This window comes from Bos javanicus, chromosome 2, assembly GCF_032452875.1.
Source record: "Bos javanicus breed banteng chromosome 2, ARS-OSU_banteng_1.0, whole genome shotgun sequence".
Classification (NCBI taxonomy): Eukaryota; Metazoa; Chordata; class Mammalia; order Artiodactyla; family Bovidae; genus Bos; species Bos javanicus.
In genome coordinates, this window is record NC_083869.1 from 62,142,047 (window position 1) to 62,162,982 (window position 20,936).

The 20,936-nt window shown below is 42.1% G+C and overlaps 1 protein-coding gene and 1 long non-coding RNA gene across 5 annotated transcripts in view; one reads left to right on the top strand and one right to left on the bottom strand.

Annotated features, from left to right (window-relative positions):
* ZRANB3 (zinc finger RANBP2-type containing 3) overlaps nucleotides 1-20,936 on the top strand; it is a 305,694-nt gene that overhangs the window by 269,964 nt on the left and 14,794 nt on the right. For all 3 annotated transcript variants that reach the window (XM_061439301.1, XM_061439316.1, XM_061439311.1), the window contains 5 exons: nucleotides 5,659-6,064; nucleotides 9,067-9,261; nucleotides 13,154-13,236; nucleotides 16,865-16,966; nucleotides 18,114-18,256. In XM_061439301.1, coding sequence (XP_061295285.1) covers nucleotides 5,659-6,064; nucleotides 9,067-9,261; nucleotides 13,154-13,236; nucleotides 16,865-16,966; nucleotides 18,114-18,256 — 929 coding nt within the window. The remainder of the gene's footprint in view (nucleotides 1-5,658; nucleotides 6,065-9,066; nucleotides 9,262-13,153; nucleotides 13,237-16,864; nucleotides 16,967-18,113; nucleotides 18,257-20,936) is intronic.
* The window catches only part of LOC133260715 (uncharacterized), a 27,910-nt gene continuing 6,974 nt past the window's right edge, over nucleotides 1-20,936 (bottom strand). The window contains exons 2-3 of one of the 2 annotated variants that reach the window (XR_009740941.1): nucleotides 20,408-20,467; nucleotides 1-16,765 (exon numbers count right to left, since the gene is read on the bottom strand). This is a non-coding gene — a long non-coding RNA (uncharacterized LOC133260715). Of the gene's footprint in view, nucleotides 16,766-20,044; nucleotides 20,468-20,936 lie in introns of those variants that run through there. The other variant, XR_009740938.1, reaches the window with a different exon arrangement.

Sequence of the window (20,936 nt, forward strand, 5' to 3'; positions counted from 1 at the left end):
AAAAAAAAAAACAACTCCGTTGGGAACATGTCAATCCCAAACTGACACACTGCTATATTTAAAATGGGTAACCAGCAAGGACCTACTGTATAGCACAGGGAACTCTGTTCAGTGTTAAGTGGCAGCTTGCATGAGAGGGGATTTGAGGGAGAATGGATACATGTATATGTATTTCTGAATCCTTTTGCTTTCAACCTGAACCTATCACAACATTGTTGATCAGCTATACTCCAATATGAAATAAAAAGTTTAAAAAAAACTGTGAAAAGACAGTGAAGGTCACCAGGTTTGGAAGAAATCCTCTCATGGGCAAAGCAGAAACCAAAATATGTGAGGACTAGTATGTAAAACAAAAAAAGGATAGAAAAGAAGCAGAAACATTGTAATGAGCTGAAGAAAACTCAATGTGCCAGCAAATCTGGAAAACTCAGCAGTGGCCACAGGATTGGAAAAGGTCAGTTTTCATTCCAATCCCAAAGAAAGGCAATGCCAAAGAATGCTCAAACTACTGCACAATTGAACTCATCTCACATGCTAGCAAAGTAATGCTCAAAATTCTCCAAGCCAGGCTTCAACAGAGGAGCCTGGTGGGCTATAGTCTGTGGAGTCATAAAAAGTCAGAAGCGACTGAGCACACACACAGACACCTCTGCTATGGACTCTTCAGTTTTAGACTAAACTGGATCACTTCCCGTGGCTTCCGTTTGTCCTGCCCTTACCTACTTGCATGCCTCTAGTTATGGAATCTCCTTTACATGCCCGCTTCAATTCCTTCTGCTTCTCCTGCACCTGCTGCCGAGTTCCTCCCAGGCCTCACTGTGATGATATTACCTGTGAAATGTCTGCAGTTTTTCTTTCTCGGTTACCACTATCACTGTTAGGAGTTCAGGGTGGAGTTCAGTACCCCAGACTGCAGCTGGGAGTCCCTGACAAAGGGGACTTCCATTTGGTAATAGCCTTGTGAATAAAAAGGAACTGGCTTTATTAATAGACCTGTAAGTGCCTGAAAGCACCCCAGGAAAATTTGGTAAAAAGGTGTATGAAAGAAACCAGCCAAAACCCAAGGCCATAATGGGACTTCCTACTTCTCACCCCAAAGTGAGCAGCAGAGAAGGTTACAGGGCTCGCTTCCGGTGGAGACACGGTCCAAGGGAAGCACACCTCTGGGAAGCACAAGCCCTGAACTGTGTCCCAAGTTCTCAGGCTGAAAAAAATTCAGATTAGCAACTCACCCTCCAGGGGTTGGGACTGAGTGACTGAACTGAAGAAAACAAAAAACCTTCTATTCATGTTCACAAGAAGTAAAAGTATTGTACCCACAAAACAGGAATAAGGAAAGGGAATAATCAAAGAACAAGGAAAAGCTCTTAGAAAGTGAACCTATAACATCAGAAAATAATAATCTGACAAGGACTAAAAGGAAGATAATGAGGAAATCATACAGAAAGTAGAACAACAGAGGTAGGAAAAAAATGTGAGAAAAAGCAAAGAAAATCAAATGATCAGTTCAGAAGATTTTACCTAATAGAAATTCCAGAAATAAAAAACAGAGGGAAAAAGTATAAGAAAATCTCCCAGATCTGATTAAAAATATCTGAAGGACATGGGTTTTTCTGGGTGCTTGGGATCATGAGTAGAAACCAAAACACAGGAGCCACTGATCCCCTGGCTTTTCCACCCTCTTACTGTTCCTACTGTTTCCTTCCCTGGTATCTCTTCCTCCTCATTCCACTCTCAACATCCCTCTGCTTTCCATCCATGACTTCTTACCTCCTCCTCCCTCTGTTCGTGACATCCAGGCCTCTGACTGGAACCACCTCTGCTTGTCACTGGTTCCCACACAGGCATCCAGATGTTTCTTTCCCTTCAACTGTGGACCTGCTTCCTGGAATTCACCACCCTGGCACCCACCAGTCCTCATACATATCTAAAAGTAAACTTCTATTTCCTTATCTCTTCTCTTTTTGCCTTCTATTCTAAGATAATGAGACAATAATAAGCCCATTTATCTTCCTATATTCTCTGTTATGATAATTCAAAATGTCATCCATACAGTGTCAGAAGTCAGAAACTTAGGAGTCTGAGGAGCACTCCAGTCCCTTCCATCTTCTGCACCCCTCCCGTTCAGTCAGTAGCCCATGTGTCCTGATTTCCCAGGCAGCCCTCCTATTCCATCGTTCTTCTGTGTGAGGTCATCGGACATTTGAGAAGGAAATCTGTGGTGTGGAAAAGCTGAACAAAATAAACTAGTACAAAAATTGATCCTGGAGATAACTTTAAAAAACTAATTTGTATCTTCAGATTTGAGATGATACTGCACATACAAATAAAATCAAAATACTATGAAAAAGGAACAAGAAGGAAATTTTACATGTTAAAAACATGACTGCCAAACTAATTTTATGTAAGCATTGAAAGATAAAATAGCTAAACCCATTTAGAGGGTAAAAAGACACAAAGAAGGAAAATATGAAAGTAAAAGATGACGTAAATGTCCAGGTCCAACATTCTGCTAACAGGAATTCCAGAAAAGCAGAAGTGAGAAAATGAAGAGGGAGAAACTATCAAAAAAGAATAGAAATGTCCAAGAACTAGAGATGATCAATACTATACAAAATTAATAGGGTATCCTAGGTGCTGAGCAGAAATCATATAGATACAGATGACACAGATAGAGTATATAGACTTAGATCATTGTGAAATTTTAGAATACCAGGGATGAAAAGAAGGTTCCAAAAGCCTCTATAAAATGAACAGAGTTTGCAACTACAAAGGAACATTGTCAGTATCATCAGATGTTGGAAGAAATCAAGCAATTTCTTTAAAGATTTTTGAGAATTGTTTGCCCAGCAAAACTACTAAGAGTTAGGGCAAAATCAGGTCATTTTGAGACATGTACAAGGACTCAGAAAGTTAACCTCTCTTGTAAAATCATTGTTGTTTAACTAGAAATAGCTGGTAGAATTTGTTCACATTTGCTGAATATTTGCCAATATTTTCAAAGTTCAAGGAGTTCTCTGCAGTGCTGTTGTATGAAATAGAACATTCTCTTTAAATGTATAACTATATTTGTTTCTTTGTTACCTTTTTAACACCAAACTCCATGAGTCTGATAATCTCCTTGCTTTCCTCCACCCTTTTCTTAGAATTTCTCTTGTGCGTGGTTTTAAAAATCTTGTCTCATGGTTGATTTCATTCTTTATATTTTTGTCTAAATTCTGTAACTTCCACAACTTACTAGATAACTTTGTAATAGTACGCTGCTGCTAAGTCGCTTCAGTCGTGTCCGACTCTCTGCGACCCCATAGACGGCAGCCCACCAGGCTCCGCCGTCCCTGGGGTTCTCCAGGCAAGAACACTGGAGTGGGTTGCCATTTCCTTCTCCAATGCATGAAAGTGAAAAGTGAAAGTGAAGTCGCTCAGTCATGTCTGACTCTTCACGACCCCATGGACTGCAGCCTACCAGGCTCCTCCGTCCATGGGATTTTCCAGGCAAGAGTACTGGAGTGGGGTGCCATTGCAATAGTATATGAGTATATAAATAGTAGTCATACAAAATCAAAGTTGTACGTTACTGAGGAGGACTTTTTTCCTAAAATATATGTTTTAATTATTCCAATATAGGAACAACATAAGTATTCTTTCTTCTCTTCCTACCTTTTTTCCTTTTTTAGAAATTAAATACTTGTGATTATGTACATTATTATAAAGTTTGCCATCGTAACTATTTTAAGTGTATAATTCAGTGACGTGTATTATATTAATGGTGTTGTGCAACTGACACCACTATTTTCAAACCCCATACAGAGACTCCATAACCATTTAGCAATAACTCCATTTTTCCCTTTCTCACAGCTCCCAGTAACCACTATTCCTTCTGTCTTGATTAATTTGCTAAATCTTTCTTATTCAGCACTACTAAAGAATACAGATAAGATTTATTATGTAAACTTTCTCTTTGCAACATTTGCATGTCACTATAGTATCTGTAATCTATTGTGGCATAACAATTTACCCCAAAACTTAGTGCCTTGAAACCACAATAGCTGTGTATTTTTTCTCATGGTTTCTGTGGATAAAGAATCCAGCCTGCGTACAATGGAGATGACATGTCTGCTGCCTGAGAAGTGGGGCCTTTGCTGATCGATCCCAAGACTGGGAGCTGGAATCTGAAAGCTTCTTCACTCACATGTCTGACAGCTGATGCTGACCGTCACTGGGGGGCCCATGTGCGGCTGAAGAGTTGAATGCCCATACGTGGTTTCTCCAGTGTGGCCTGGGCTTCCCCACAACACGGTGGCTGTGTTCCAAAGGCTAGTGTCCCTCCCGAAAGATAAGGAGAAGGGGAGAGTGCCAGAAGCCCTATCAGCCTCAATGACTGAGCCTCAGAAGTCACACAGCGATGCTTTCATGGCATTCTGCTGACTGACACCGTTACAAAGGTCCACCCAGGTTCTAGGGAAAGGAACACAGACCCCACCTCTAAATGTAGGTGTGTCAGTGTGACATTGAGAGACAAGTGTGTTAAACGGGATAAGAATTGGCCATTTTTGTGCAGTCTGCCACAGCGTGTGTCCACCATGTACCCAGTTCAGGCCTTAGCAGGACTTCTCTAAAATTAACTCCTTTAATTTACCGTAACTGCTGGCTAATCAGCTGTGGAAATGGCTGTTATCCTTTCTCTTAATTAGGAGGTTGAAATTTACATGTTGAAAAGAAGATGGAAAACATGAGATCATGAAGTTGCTGCTTTTAGAAAAGAGAAATCTGTTTCTTAGGAACAAGATAATTATTAAACTATCTCTATTAAAGAAACTGTTCTAATTCATATCTTTACTGCTATTTGAAAATATTCCTTAGTCAGGAAACTATTTTAATATGAAAAATATATTGTTTATGAACATTGTTTGTGTTTACAGTTTGGGCATGAAAACATTTTTCAAGTCTTTATTGACCTGAAATATTTAAACACACAATTGCTTCCTTTCCCTGACATACATCTAGAGGCCAAAGTACATTTTTATTATATGACTTCTATAGCCAAGTGCGGAGAAGGCAATGGCACCCCACTCCAGTACTCTTGCCTGGAAAATCCCATGGTTGGAGGAGCCTGGAAGGCTGCAGTCCATGGGGTCGCTGAGGGTCGGACATGACTGAGCGACTTCACTTTCACTTTCATGCATTGGAGAAGGAAATGGCAACCCACTCCAGTGTTCTTGCCTGGAGAATCCCAGGGATGGGGAAGCCTGGTGGGCTGCCGTCTATGGGGTCACACAGAGTCGGACACGACTGAAGTGACTTAGCAATAGCAATAGCCAAGTGACCTAACTTCTCTAATGCTTTAGTGTTGTCATTTGAAATTTGGGAAGAGTAATACTACCTGCCTCACAGAGCTAGCATGAAGATTACATGAGTTGATATACATAAAATGCTTCACACGTTGTAAGTGCTAAAAAAAAGTTAGACACAAAGTACATGGAGACAATAGTGGTATTCTACATGTATGTATATATGAAGAGTCATCGCAGGGTTGAATTCATTTCCAATAGGGTATTCAAAAGATAGAGGAATATGGTTAATGACAAGTTTGTTAAGCTATTTCATTTAGGAAGAACACACTCAATAGCCTCTTAATTTAATAACTTTGTTTTTTCCTAGTTTGAAAAAGAAAAACAGCGTGATATTCGATCATTCTTTTTACCAAACGCTAAGAAAAGACAGTTGGAGACCTCCTGTGATGAATCAAGGGTATCCCAGGAGAAAAATACTGTAGTGCCAGCAGACCCTGTAAAAACAGCCACCAGAGGTGATGAAAGTGATCTTGAACCTGAAGCTAAAAAACTGAAATCGGTCGCCATCGATGACCCTTGCAGGCCCCCTGAGGAGCAGCCATGCCGGCCTGGGCAGGCCGAAGCTCTGCTCACGTTCGGGATCTGCAAGGCCAAGGCCCAGGCCACTACCCCAGCCTTTTGTGGTGAGGGCTGGCAGTGTGCTTTCTGCACCTACATCAATAACTCAGTGTTACCTTACTGTGAAATGTGTGAGAATCCACGGGGCGGCGCTGGTGAGTACATGGAGGGTGACCATGAGGCGGGTAGCAGTGGTGTCTTCAGATAACCTGTGTGTTTAGAGACAACTGCTGTCATCAGAGATCCATGACTGGGTTCCAACTTCAGTGTTTAAGCTGGAGGAAGAGCTTCCACAGTGAAGACTGTGAATTTATCCCCTTGTGGAATGTGAAAAGCTCCCAGTTCTGTCAAGAATATATATCCCCCAGCATCTGTGACATGGCATTAATTTGGCACAAATGGACATTTCTGATTAATGCCAGCAGGACGTGGATTCAGTGGGCAGGAATAGAAGCTCTGTTGCTATGGCAGCAAATATGCCTTATAGCCATAGACCTGCTGTTTTCTTTCCTCTGTAGAATATACTTGTTTTTAAAGAAATTGTAGATTATTTTGTTTAAATAGCAGAATGAATCCAGTGTAGCTTCTTCGCCTACTGAATTATTTATTGTGCCATGTGTCTCCCATGAAAAATCATAAAAATTCCTCTCTTGATCTTCTTTTAAAAACCAAATCTCACGTCTGTTTTATGAGTTTATTCTTTTCTAAAACATGCTATTTAAAAGAAATCATAAACATACCTCAGAGTATGTTTTGCTTGCGTGATATGATATGCTTGCTGGTGTTTTATTTTTGAAGTGACTATTAACAACTGTGGTTGTCTTAAGAAAATCATCATCAGTATTCCTTTTTTTCCAGTTTTAGAGACCATTTTTATGGTCACTAAAAATGCCAAGTGTATGGTTTTGGAAACTAGAAGAAATTATAAATAAAATCTTATCGAAGTGTGTAATGATTATACACACTTTCCCATCATATGTGAATTCTCCAGAGTCTTGACATTAACAGAGTCTCAGCAAAGATAGAAGCTCTAATGCTGCAGTTCCTTCCTGCTTGCCTTGCTCTCCTCTGCCTTAATTTTGATCTGAAAGAAAATGTAATCAGTAGCTGAGTCTTTCCTCCTTTGATTCTGGGTGTTCCTCCCAAAACTGACAAGTCTGCCATCTGGGTGATTATATTTGTAACGTGGACACCTGTTGTCTATGAACTAAATTGGAGCCACAAGCTTATCCCATATAATATCTCCCACAATTTGCATTATCTCATTCAATTTCCAACTGCTACAGGCAATAAAAATAAAGTATCTCATGACTACAAAATAATATTAGTTCACACAAAGTCTATAAATTGAATGACTGAGCAATAAAAATCATGGTTTAATAGGGTTTTATAAGTTCTGACTTTTCTTTATGATACCAAGAGCAACAATGAAGATTTCTAGAACCATGATTTAATAAGCAAACTGTCAAGCAGTCTAAAAAAACAAAACACCTTTTGTGAATATGAAACAATCTGATTTAAGAACAATACATATTCCAAGTAACAGTGATATTACCATATCTGGTAGTCATAATTATTAGATTAATAATACTACAGTTTAACATAATCATTTCCAACCTTGATTTGGATGCATCCCCAAAGTATTAAAAAGCAGAATTCCAATTCATCTAAATTTTAAAATCAATACCTGCCACATAACACTTTGAGGAAACAGTGAATTCAAAACATTAAACGAGCAATATTAGGATACAGGACTGGAAAGTCTTATAAAGCTGTTAACTAGTGGTCTCTAGTACGTTAGCTAGTACATTAATTAGCTTACATTGGATACTTGCTGTTGTTCAGTCACCAAGTCATGCCTGAGTCTTTGTGACCTCATGGACTGCAGCATGCCAGGCTTCCCTGTCCTTCATGGTCTCCCAGAGTTTGATCAGGTTCATGTCCATTGAGTCAGTGATGGCATCCAACCATCTCACCCTTTGTCATCCCCTTCTCCTTTTGCCTTCGATCTTCCCCAGCATGAGGATCTTTTCCAGTGAGTTGGCTCTTCTCATCAGGTGGCCAAAGTATTGGAGCTTTAGCTTCAGCATCAGTCCTTCCAATGAATATTCAGGGTTGATTTCCTTTAGGATTTACTAGTTTCATCTCCTTGCTGGCCAAGGGACTCTCAAGAGTCTTCTCCAGCACCACGATTCAAAAGCATTGATCACTAGAGTTGTCAGTATGTAACATTTCTCTTGTGCTTTGTTCTTAACATCTATTGCTTATCCTCTGCATCTTATACTTCATACTCCCAGATTTGTATCTCTCATTTGAATTCCAGACTGGATGTATGCAGTGACCTACATAACATCTCCACCAGGATGTCTAAAGGGTACCTCAAGTTTAACATGTCCAAAATGGAATTCTTGATTTACAGTCACTACATCTAACACCAAAGCTTCTCTTCCCCCGTCTTCCCTACATTGTGCTAAAAACCTGGAGGCAGCATCTTTGATTTTTCCCTGTCCTCCCATCTTCATGAAGTTCCGCTAGTGTAACCTTTACAAAGTGCCTTGATTCCAGTCACTACATCTTCATTGCTACCATCACACTGGAAGCCACCAGCATCTCTCTGAAGCCTCCCTGAGGCTGGTCCTTCTCTCCACAGCAGATGGAGGGAGCCTTTAAAAACTTAGATCATTACATTCCTATGCTTACAACCCTTTAATGGCTTCCAGTGACACTAAGGCTCTAAGTCAAGAATACAGGCCCCCTGGGGCCAGGCTTCCCAGATCCCTGAGCAGCTCTCAGCTCCAGGGAGCCTCCCACCCCATCCTCTAACTCATGTATTCTCTTTAGCAAAAAAGATCCTATCTGTTTGCCTGTTTATCTCTGCCTTTGGAATGGAATCTCTAGGAAGCAGGGACCTTTCTGACTTGTTCCCTCTGCCTTTCCAGCACCTAGAGTGGTACTTGGTGATCCCCAATAAATATTTAGAAAGAATGAGCAGATGTTGCTGACTTTGTTTCTTTTTGTACAACTTAGCTGTGACATTTTTAAACTCTACTTTCTGTACTGGCTTTAGGGTACACAACGACTTTAGCTAAATATAAGTGTAAATTATTTGTTTTTCATGAATTATTTTGTTTGTTGTACAAATTTGTTCCACAAATAGATAGCCTCAGCCACACCCAGAATAAAAACAAAAACGAGAAAGATGATTCTCAGGACACCTCCAAAAAAATTCAGACTAGTTCTGACGGGGAGAAACAAGTTCTGGCACATTCAACACCTGAACCATCAGCTAAGAGCAAGGAAGAAATTTCAACAACTGAGAGTGAAGACAGACTCACCCCCCAGCCAGGTGATGGTAAGTCTTGCCATTTCCAGGATCCAAGTAATAACCATATGCTTAGATGTGGAACACTGTTAATAGGTTTGCGATTACTACCTTGTTCCAGGTTCCTTGTATTCCCTTTTATATTAAAAATACCAACCATTTGTAACTACATACATAAACACCAGATGGCTAGAAAAGCAGAGCTGTTGGCATTCAGATGTTACAGAGAGAGCTAAACTCATATGGGCTACATGTGCTGTCTCCGGCCTGTTGCCCAGCTTCCACCAAGCTCGGCCCATTCTTGCAGTGAGAGCATGGTTTTGATATTTGGGGGTTCTTTTGGACACCATGGATTGCTTTAAGATTGACAGATGATTGACAGCCACTTAGGAGATCATTCATCCTTTACAAGTGAATTTCTTTTATTTTTTATTATTTTTGGTTGCACTGGGTCTTTGTTGGTGCATGTGGGCTTTCTCTAGTTGCAGCAAGCTGGGGCCTCTCTCCACTGTGGTGTGCAGGCTTCTTGTTGCGGTGGCTTCTCTTGCTGTGGAGAACAGGCTGTAACACATGGGCACAGTAGTTGCAGTGCGCAGGCTCAAGGGTACAGGCTCAGTAGTGTGGTGCACGGGCTTAATTGCTCTGCGGCATCTGGGATCTTCCCAGACCAGGGAGCGAACCTGTGTCCCCTGTACTAGCAGGCGGATTCTAAACCACTGTACCACCACGAACCCATACACATGAATTTCTTTTAAGTGGCTACAATTAATCAGCATATTTTATATTTTGAGTTTTGAGGGTTGTTTTTTTAAGTAAAATGTTTTTAAGGAACATAATTTCAAGACTATGTGAATCATGACCAACCAACCATGTAGTGTCTCAGGTTTATTTACTTCTTTCCTTGATTCCATTCATTATTTATGGCTGCAGTGGTTGGCAAATACCAGCCTGTATGTCATCCATCACAATCTTTATGGGCCAGCTGGCAAAAGATTGTGAGTACTGTGGGGTTATTTTCTTTGTTACTCAGTTTGTGACCATAGTAACGAACAGGTTGATGTTTCATTATAACAACCCCAAAGTGTTCAGGATGGATTGTCAAAGTTTTTAAGTTAGTTGCTGTTAAACATAGATATAGTTTAGAGTTGGATTCATAGCTCTAAAAAGATAAAAGTGTTAGTCACTCAATCGTATCCAACTCTTTGCAACCCCATGGACTGTAGCCCACCAGGCTCCTCTGTCCATGGAATTCTCCAGGCAAGAATACTGGAGTGGGGTGCCATTCCCTTCCCCCAGGGCTCTTCCCATCAGCAGGCAGATTCTTTACTGTCTGAGCCACCAGGGAAGTTAAACATAGATATAATTCCATGTTGAATTCATAGCTCTAAAATGAAATGTTTATTAAGTATTTCTAAACTCTAGGCATCTTCCTTCTGTGCTCAGCTTTCCTTTCCTCTAATTCCTCAAGGTCTTCCCAAAACTATCTCACAATAGATTCTGTTCAGGTCTGTTAATTTTAGCGGCCTTTAAGTAGACAATCTGGACTCAGGCGTCTTGTCTCTAGTTCCCTTGTGTGTACTCTGACAGTGCCCCCATTGAGGATGAAACCATTGCTCTCGGACAGTGTCCAGGTCAGTGAACAAAACATCAGACCCAGAATCAGCGACTGGCAATTGTTGTCAGCTGGGCCATGAGACTCTCCATCTACAGCAAGGAAATGCTTGTTAGTTACAAATTGGTCCCTTGATGAAGATGTATGTTAGCTTTACCTACACATTCTTTTCGAAAATCACCAGACTTTTAGAAATTCTATTCTGCTGGTGAAATTTGCATTGGCCTCATCCAGTAAACAATGCTGGTATTTTCCCCTACACCTATTCCCTCTTCTTTTTTTCTCTCTTTACTTCTCAGATCACTGGGCTGCAAAAGTGTAATTCTTCACATCTTCCCACTGACATGGATTTCCTTAAAAAACAAGAAAGAGAAGGGACATTGTAGTAAGATGCTTCTACCCACGTATGCTCTTTTAGAACCAGAGTGACGTATACCACTCTGGAATTGCAGCTTCATTCTAACTGGAATTCTAAGGGTCTGGAAGGAAGGCCATATCTTCAAAAGATGCTATCTGGTGTTTGGAACCATTAAATTATACTACATGAAAAAAATGAAAAATACATTCCCTGATGTAACTAGTAGTTACCAAAAAACATCAGCTGATTTGGAGTTGTTCTCATAAGGCTTTTTATCAAAGAGTGACTTCTGATCTTTAAGCATTAACCACAGTTCTTCAAATCTGGAGACAGTGATTATGGTAGGCACTTACTTTATGTACATTAAGAAAGAAAAAGATGGGACTTCCCTGGTGGTGTAGTGGATAGCAATCCACCTGCCAATGCAGAGGACACAAGTTAAATCTCCAGTCTGGGAATATTCCACGTGCCCTGGGGCAACTAAGCCCTTGTGCCACAACTATTGAGCCCATAGACTAGAGCCTGTGCTCCACACAGGAGAAGTCAACCCAATAAGAAGCCTGAGCACTGCAACTAGAACGTAGCCCCCAGTTGCCAAAACTAGAGAGAAGCTTGCTCAGCAATGAAGACGCACAGCCAAAATAAAGAAACAAACTGCCGGTTTCACTATGACACAGTAACTGGTTATCCCTGCAGTGATGCATGTTTGCTTCTTTAATAACAAATTTATGCTTTCTCATCCTGTATGCAAGTTTTTGGTGTACATGATAACTTTTCATTTCAATCCCAAACCACAGTAAAACATTTTGAAGACATTTTGAAGGTAATCAGAATCAACACTCAGAAATGACAATGCATATATCTCAAGCGTAGTGTCGAAGTGAAAACGGTGTTGTAGTTATGACTAAGCTCATGCCCAGGCAGTGAAAACTACCTTACAGCTGTCACCTGGCCAAGCATAGTTGTAAAATGCCAAGGCTGTTGACTGGAAGACATGCCAATTTCAGAGATATTCAAGTGTGGGGAAAGCATGCATTTTTGAATTTATGAAATATGGGGATAATCCACAGTCTAAGTTTGTAAAGTGACTGATGTCTCGATTAGAAATATTCAAATAGATGATACTGCAAATAAATCATAGACTTGTATATCTGGAAAAATACTTGAAAGGGTCACTGGGGAACCATGGCAGAAGTTAAGAGCATAGGCTCTGGAGCCAGATTACTGGGCTCTGTTACCAGTGGCCTTGGGCAGACTGATGTGCCTTGCTTCCCTCCTCTGTAAGACGCACAACTTGTTTCTGAGAGGTGTTAATATAAGTGCTTAGACCAGTACCAGGCTCATTGTTAGTGCTTGATAAGTGCTAACTAATTATTATTTAGATTTGCTTGGATAACCCTATCCTTTCCACAGAATATATTGGTCAGTAGGACTGAGAAAAAAATAGAGATGATGAGAAAGACGTCTTGTTCACTCATCTCCTTTTGTGAATGTGAGGCACCAGGCCATAAGGCATCAGTCATTTAAGTAGCCCTCGACATGGTAGTCTTGCTGCGGATAATCAAAATGGTGTTCATTCGGTCTCAACTTAAACCCTCTGTAGCAATAGGGATAGATTCTAGACTCTTTCAAGACTGATAGGGACTCTTTCAGGGTAAGAAATTCTCCCTTATGCCTAATGCTTATCTTTTATAAAGCAAATGCTGAATTTCGTTTTTTTTTTTCTTGTTGGGTCATTAGCAAAAGTTCCAAAGCAACTGGTTACCATATAAACCAGTATGCTCTTAGATCACCTGCCATGTTTATTTCATGCCCAGGTACATGTTCTTTGTTCAGTGTGCTGATGTATTTGATAAAACTCTTTCATTATCCTAACCCACATAGGATTAAAGTAAGCTGTTCTGGGTAGAGGGTAGATATGCCTTCAGGTTCTTTTTTATCTTCTTCATTAGAACAGTTGAAGAACTGGCCAGTGTATGATACCCTGATGTTTTGTGCAAGTAAGAATACTGACCGGATTCACGTCTATACTAAGGTAGGCATCATGTGGATTCTGGAAACATACCCAAGGCTTCCTTTTTTCATGTTCCAATGGAGATAATTTTATTAGCAGTGAGATGGGTAGTGAGTTCTTTTCCTACTTAAAGCTAATTCTCAGATTCCTCTGTTAAATCTAAAGACAAAGAGTGGCAAACAGCTTCGTAGTTAGAGTGCAGACTCTAGGGCCAGGGTGCCTAGGTTCAGATCTGTTACTGCCTGTGGAATCTTGTGCCTGTTTCCTCAGCTGTAAAATATGGAGTGGTCATTGCCAGGACAAAATAAGCTAACTCCTGGGAGGCCATTAGCACAGTGCCTGGCCCTGGTGAACTCTCACTCCGAGTCGCCTCCTGCACTGATCCTGCAGCAACAGCAGCAGTAGGATTCTCACAGAAGCCTAAGCCTGCCTACACATGCTGAGTAACTCTGCTACTGCTGCTAAGTCGCTTCAGTCGTGTCCGACTCTGTGTGACCCCATAGACAGCAGCCCACCAGGCTCCGCCGTCCCTGGGATTCTCCAGGCAAGAACACTGGAGTGGGTTGAGTAACTCTAGGAAGCTTTAATAATATGACTGCTCATGGCCTGAGTTAGCAGTGCTCAAAATTTTCAGTCACAGGACCTCTTAGCACTCCTAAAATTTGTTGGGGACCCAAAGACCTTTTGCAACCCCATGGGCCATAGCCCACCAGGCTTCTGGTCCATGGGATTTTACAGGCAAGAATACTGGAGTGGGTTACCATTTCCTTCTCCAGGGAATCTTCCTAACCTAGGGATGGAACCCATGTCTCCTGAATTGGTAGATAGATTCTTTACCACTGAGCCACCAGGGAAATCCCATGTGGGTTATATCTCTTGTGAAATTAAAATAGAAACACTTTAAAATATTTATCCACGTGAAACTAGCAGTAACAGGGCTTACCTGGTGGTGCAGTGGATGAGAATCCGCCTGCCAATGCAGGGGACACGGGTTCAATCCATGGGCCAGGAAGATCCCGCATGCCGTGGGGCAGCTAAGCCTGTGCTGCACAACTACTGAGCCCACAAGCGCTCTAGAGGCTGCGAGCGTCAGCCGCCAAGCCCGCGCGCTGAAGCGACTGAGCCCCATGCGCCTGGAGCCTGTGCTCTGCCACAGGAGGAGCCGCCACAGTGAGAAGCCTGTGCCCGTAAGAGCAGCTCCCAACATCTAGAGAAAAGCCTGGTGCAGCAGCGAAGACCAAGCACAACCAAAAATAAAGGAATAAACAGTAATTAACAAACTAGCAATAATAAATCCACTGTATACTGATATAAGAAGCATATCTCTGTGAAAAATAATTATAATTTCCAAAACAATGTTTAGTGAGAAGAGTGGCGCTGTTTTACATCTTTAGCAGTTTCTCCTGAAGTCATAATAGAAGACAGTGGGATTCTCAGATCTGCCTCTGAGTGGAAAACTTCCCTGGACATTCCTAAGAGAATAACAGTGGAAAAGGCAAATGGTGTTGCACTAGTATTATAAAACTTATGTCTCTCTGGATCTTCTGAAAGGGTCTTGGAGACCATGTGAGAATCTTTGGCCAAGGTTCACTAGTATAAGTATTTGAGAAAAAAAAAATTACTGAGATTTATGAACACTTTTGCTTGACCTACAGTTTCAAACTTCTAATCTTTACAAGTATCATAAAATAGGATTTGTGAGTTTTTAAACACATGGGCCATTCTATTGAAATAATGTCATTTTAAAGATAAGTTAGGTTGGGCCTGCCCAAACTCAATTATGGGTTTTCTGCTAAACCAAATTATTAGATACAGATAGATGCTGTACCATGTAATAATCTCTAGTTCTAACTGAATATTAGAAGATACTGCTAGAAGATTAGGAGACGGCTAGGATCATGAATACCAGAAGCTCCAAGCAGCCTCCACTGTGGGACCACTGCCAAGAGCAACATCAAGAATGCAAATAGGCAGGACACGTTTCCCTTAAAGGCTTCAGCCTTGGTCTGCCATGTGGAACTTTTGACTCGGGGAGCACCAAGAAGCCCTCCGCTCCTCTAGAGACAGGTCTGAGTGTCTGAGCCACCTCCTGCCCCTTGTGAGACCATCACCTAAGAACAACAGAGAATGGCTCTCCCAGGGGCTATAGAAGGTCAAGAATCCGGAAGGCAGACCCCAGGCAGAGCACACACACAAGTTCAGAAGCCCTTAAACTTCTTACTGTGCACGGTGAAGGCTCTGCATCCTGGATCATCATGTCGGGGTATTTCCTCCTCTGCTGGAGACTGGAGAGAAGCTGCAAATGGTAGACGGTAGAGCATGCCTTCGTTGTAGTTCAGCTGCTAAGTCGTGTCCTACTCTTTGTGACCCCATGGACTGCAGCACACCAGGCTTCCGTGTCCTTCACCATCTCCCAGAACTCTGCTCAAACTCAGGTCCACTGCGTCAGTGATGCCATCCAACCATCTAATCCTTTGGTGCTCCCTTCTCTTCCTGCCCTCAATCTTTCCCAACATCAGAGTCTTCCAATGAGTTGGCTCTTAGCATCAGGTGGCCAAAGTATTGGAGGTTTAGCTTCAGCACCAGTCCTTCTAATGAACATTCAGGGTTGATTTCCTTCACGATTGACCGGTTTGATCTCCTTGCTGTCCCAGGGACTGTCAAGAGTCTTCTCCAACCCCATAGTTTGAAAGCATCAATTCTTCGGCGCTCAGCCTTCTTTATGGTCCAACTCACATCCTACGAGAACCCCTGAGCAGTATGAAAAGCAATGTGCCTGCCACCAAGCAAATAGCTCAGCCACCTTCCTGACCTCTCTCAACAGTCTCAAGTGCATTTTTACCACTCTTCTAAATACTTACATATCCCCTTGCCATGAAACATTATTCAATCAAGTTTCCAAACTGGAGACACTAAGCAGGTCAAATGTCAACAGGGATTTTCACAGCTACAGGAGAGTTCAGAAGAAAGCTTTTCTGTTCACCTTAGGAGACCTGAAATAAAATCTAGAAACAGAAATTCATATAAAAACCCCCATTCAGTGCCTAAAAGAACACTCTTTAAAAGGAAGAGCAGTAACAGATGTTTAGCATCTTATGTCATGTTAGTAGTATACCTCTAAACTGTCACTTCAGCCAGAACCCCATGTTTAATGGGAGTTCACTTCAGCCAGAACCCCAGCCAGAATAACAATTACACATCTGAACTTTTAATCACTATGTAAGTACTTTTTGTGTATTTTTCTTTCCCCAAAGTGATTGTGGTAACTGTAACGTTTCTTTCTGGCTGAGAGAATTAGGCAGAATATGGGTTCAACTTTTGTTTATACAGTAGATTTCTATATACAGAGATTCTTCTTTCGCTTTATAAAAAAAATACTTCATGTTCAACTGATGACACCTCTCTACATGGTATGGCTTACCCTTAGACCAAATGTAGTGGGGGCTCTCAGAGGGCCTAGCCCCTTCCTGGGCTCCGTATCCTCTCAGTGGGGGCAGTACGGGTGGAATCTTGTCTGGAATGAGCTGCCTCAGTTTATCAGTTTAGAAGACTGGGCATGAAATGCAATAATAGCATTCTTTACTTTTAAAATAATTATTAGTGCCTACAGACAAAATGGATTAATACTGCCTTCCTCATCTATAATCAGGATGGAAACCAGATGAACTGTAATTTCATTCCTTTGGATATAAAATTAGACCTGTGGGAAGATTTACCAGCAAGCTTTCAGCTGAAACAAAATCGCTCCCTGGTAAGAACCATCCTGCACATTTGTTCTGAATGAAAATTTGTTGAGTAATTTTAAAGACCATTTTTGAGTTTGATAAAAGCAGAGCAGCTTGTGGCCTGCTGCAGTCAGATCACTGGGTGCACTTTAATCAGTCCAGGCAGTGCCTATGAATTACCAGGATAAATGTGAAATCTGTTAGCCTGGTGAACGATCACACCTCAGGTTGCTGTTTCTGTGGATAGACTCATCCTCACGTCATTTATTTCCTCATTCACAGGATTAGCAGCTGTGAGGTTGGTGTCTGACAGAATCACACTTTATCTTTGTAGGTTAAGTTCTAACACTGACAAGCTCTGAGAGCAGGGATAACACCATGTGGGGGGACTCCATTCCTTATGGGAAGCAGCCACAGGCCATGTACCTGCTGGGGAGGCCTTAGTTCTGATCTGTGCTGATTGATCTTCACTGCTAAGGAGGGTCAGCGTGTGTGGGGGCTGAGCCAGCATGCAGCATGGTGCTGTTTACAAGAATACAGTGATTATGTTTTTGCATTTGAGCAGAAATGAAAACATTGGCCATGGTCGGCTGCACCCATCTTAAAAGAAAAAGTAGCTATGAGCTGTTTTCTTTGGTGTCATCTAATGCTGATGCTCAGATTACCAGAAAATAGCCAATTATGTATAACTGACTAATAAGTAACAGTAGCCCTAATAAAATGTCCCAGATTTATTATTGATGGCTTTTTTCCCGTGAGAGTTTAGGCAGTCAGGTACAAACGATGCCCAGATATTGCGTTGTCACCACCAAAGATCCACTGTCCCCAGAATCCAGTTTTGCCTCGGCCACCGTTGGGGTATGTGCGCTTTTGGTGTCAGTGAGCACGTTATTGCTGTTGGTCTCTGTGCATGAAGGACATGTGCTGAGTGTCCTAAATGGTGTCTATAGACAGCTGATGGCTTGGAAGTGACCTCTGCAGAACTGGCCGTAGATGGTTCACAACAAAGGTAGGAAAACTGCATCAAACTGAAGAAAACCTTAAACTGTGAGACTCAAAGCCTGTTTGGGGTTATGATAAAACATCCGTTTGCAGATGCTATACGTAGCCTCGCTTTCAAAGGAAGATGCCTGGCGAGCTGTACACTCTTTTCATTATCTCAATTTCCGCCAGATCTTGAGGTTTGTTCGAGAATGGAGTAGTCTAACTGCCATGAAGCAGAAGATAATCAAGAAAAGCGGGCAGCTGTTCCGCAGCCCAGTTCTGGCTCTGGAAGAGATCGCAAAGCAGCAAACCAAACAAAACAGTACTAAGAGGTATGAGTTGTCTTTCTTCATTTCGTATTTTATTGTTTGTCATAGTTATTTCCACAGGAGTGTCAGACATTTTATGTAACCACTGACAAAATTCTGATGGATTAAGAGAATACATAAAAAGACAGCGTGTTTTGTAGCAACATAATTAGATATTTTGTGAATTTGGTCACATCTGCTGGGGAAAATCAAAGTGTCTGGATCTTACTCACTATGAGTCCTGCTCATCAAGAGAGAGGCCAGACTCACAGGTTGATCGTGCCCTTGGGACGTGAATCTTGGGTGCGATACAGCGTGGTAGCTGCTTCTGTTTGACATTCCACCACCCAAGTAAGCTGTGCATGTGTGCTCAGCTGCGTCCAACTCTTTGTGACCCCACGGACTGTAGCCCACCAGGCGCCTCTGTCCATGGGATTTTCCAGGCAAGAATACTGGAGTGGGTTGCCATTTCCTCCTCCAGGGTATCTTCCCAACCCAGGAATCGAACCTGTGTCTCTTGTGTCTCCTGCACTGGCAGGCAGGTTCTTTACCACTGCGCCACCTGGGAAGCCCCTACTAGGGGAAGGTGGCAATTATCATGCCCATGGTTGGAAACAAAGTAATAGGAAAGGTTGAATATCTCAGGTTTGTAACTGTTTCACCTTCATCATGACAGTTCAGTTCAGTCCTCAGTCGTGTCCAACTCTTTGCGACCCCATGAATCGCAGCACGCCAGGCCTCCCTGTCCATCACCATCTCCCAGAGTTCACTCTAACTCATGTCCATCGAGTCGGTGATGCCATCCAGCCATCTCATCCTCTGTCGTCCCCTTCTCCTCCTGCCCCCAATCCCTCCCAGCATCAGAGTCTTTTCCAATGAGTCAACTCTTCGCACAAGGTGGCCAAAGTACTGGAGTTTCAGCTTTAGCATCATTCCTTCCAAAGAACACCCAGGATCGACCTCCTTTAGAATGGACTGGTTGGATCTCCTTGCAGTCTAAGGGATTCTCAAGAGTCTTCCCCAACACCACAGTTCAAAAGCATCAATTCTTTGGCGCTCAGCTTTCTTCACAGTTCAACTCTCACATCCATACATGACCACTGGAAAAACCATAGCCTTGACTAGACGGACCTTTGTTGGCAAAGTAATGTCTCTGCTTTTCAATATGCTATCTAGGTTGGTCATAATTTTTCTTCCAAGGAGTAAGTGTCTTTTAATTTCATGGCTGCAGTCACCATCTGCAGTGATTTTGGAGCCCAAAAAATAAAGTCTGACACTGTTTCCCCATCTATTTCCCATGAAGTGATGGGACCAGATGCCATGATCTTCGTTTTCTGAATGTTGAGCTTTAAGCCAACTTTTTCACTCTCCTCTTTCACTTTCATCAAGAGGCTTTTGAGTTCCTCTTCACTTTTTGCCATAAGGGTGGTGTCATCTGCATATCTGAGGTTATTGATATTTCTCCCGGCAATCTTGATTCCCGCTTGTGCTTCTTCCAGGCCAGCATTTCTCATGATGCACTTTGCCTTTCAAATCTGTACACACTCCATTTCCTTTCTCAGCAGCAACAGCAGCACCATCTTTGCCTCACAGAGACGTCCCCTTGTGTGATCTGAAATCCCCAGTCTCTGTAGACTCTTTGTCAGCGTGAAGCAAAGATACTCAGGAAAAGCGGGCAGCTGTTCTATAGCCCAGCTCTCGTTTTGGAAGAATCACAAAGCACCAAACCAAGCAGCACTATTGGCAGGAAAAGGCCCTTTCTTTAGCTCTTGCTTTCTTCATATACCTGTAATCTCTCTTCATCTACCTGTAATCTCTCTTCATCCTCACATCTAGCATTTTTATCATCTCTAGCTTTTTCTATGCACGAGTGACAGAAATCCATTAACTGTATCCAATACAGTTGGCTAAGTACATTAAATCCTTATACTGTGAAGACCTCTTCTGCTGTCTCAAAATACCATATGTGAGAACATGGAAAATCGTTAAGGGTAAAAATAAGTGTATAAAAAGGTTGTTGTGTTCAGTTACTCAGTCTTGTCTAACTCTTTGCAGCCACGTGGACTGCAAAGCTCATTAAGCTCCTCTGCCCATGGGATTTCCCAGGCAAGAATACTGGAGTAGGCTGCCATGCCCTCCTCCAGAGGATCTTCCTGACCCAGGGGTTGAACTCACATCTCCCACATCTCCTGCATTGGCAGGCAGATTCCTTACCACTGGTGCCACTTGGGAGGCCTGTAAAAAAAAAAAAAAAAAGGATGGAGACACAAATATATGTAATTGCTATTAGCGACACAGCGTTGGGGAAGATAGCTTAGGAACTGGTGTCAGAGGTTTTTCTAACACATGGTCCTCAGCTGGAGGCAGTTTCTTCTGTGGTTGCAATCTTAGGGGTCATTTTTTAGATTTTCATGATTAGGGGATACAGCTGAGACCTGGGGTACTGCCAAAAATCCTGAAGTGAACAGGGCCACTCTTCCAAACAGTTACCTGTTTCACAATGTCACTGGTGCCACTGCTGCGAAATCTGACTCTAGACCATATGATTAGGGGATTTGTGAAGATTGTAGGGACTTTATACTTCCCGCTGGGATTACAGACTCATGTGACTAAAAATAAAGCAAGGAACCATACACGAATGAATGAGGTCAGGTGTAAAACTAGAAAAGGATGGGGTAGGGGTAAAACTATAGCAAATTAGAAA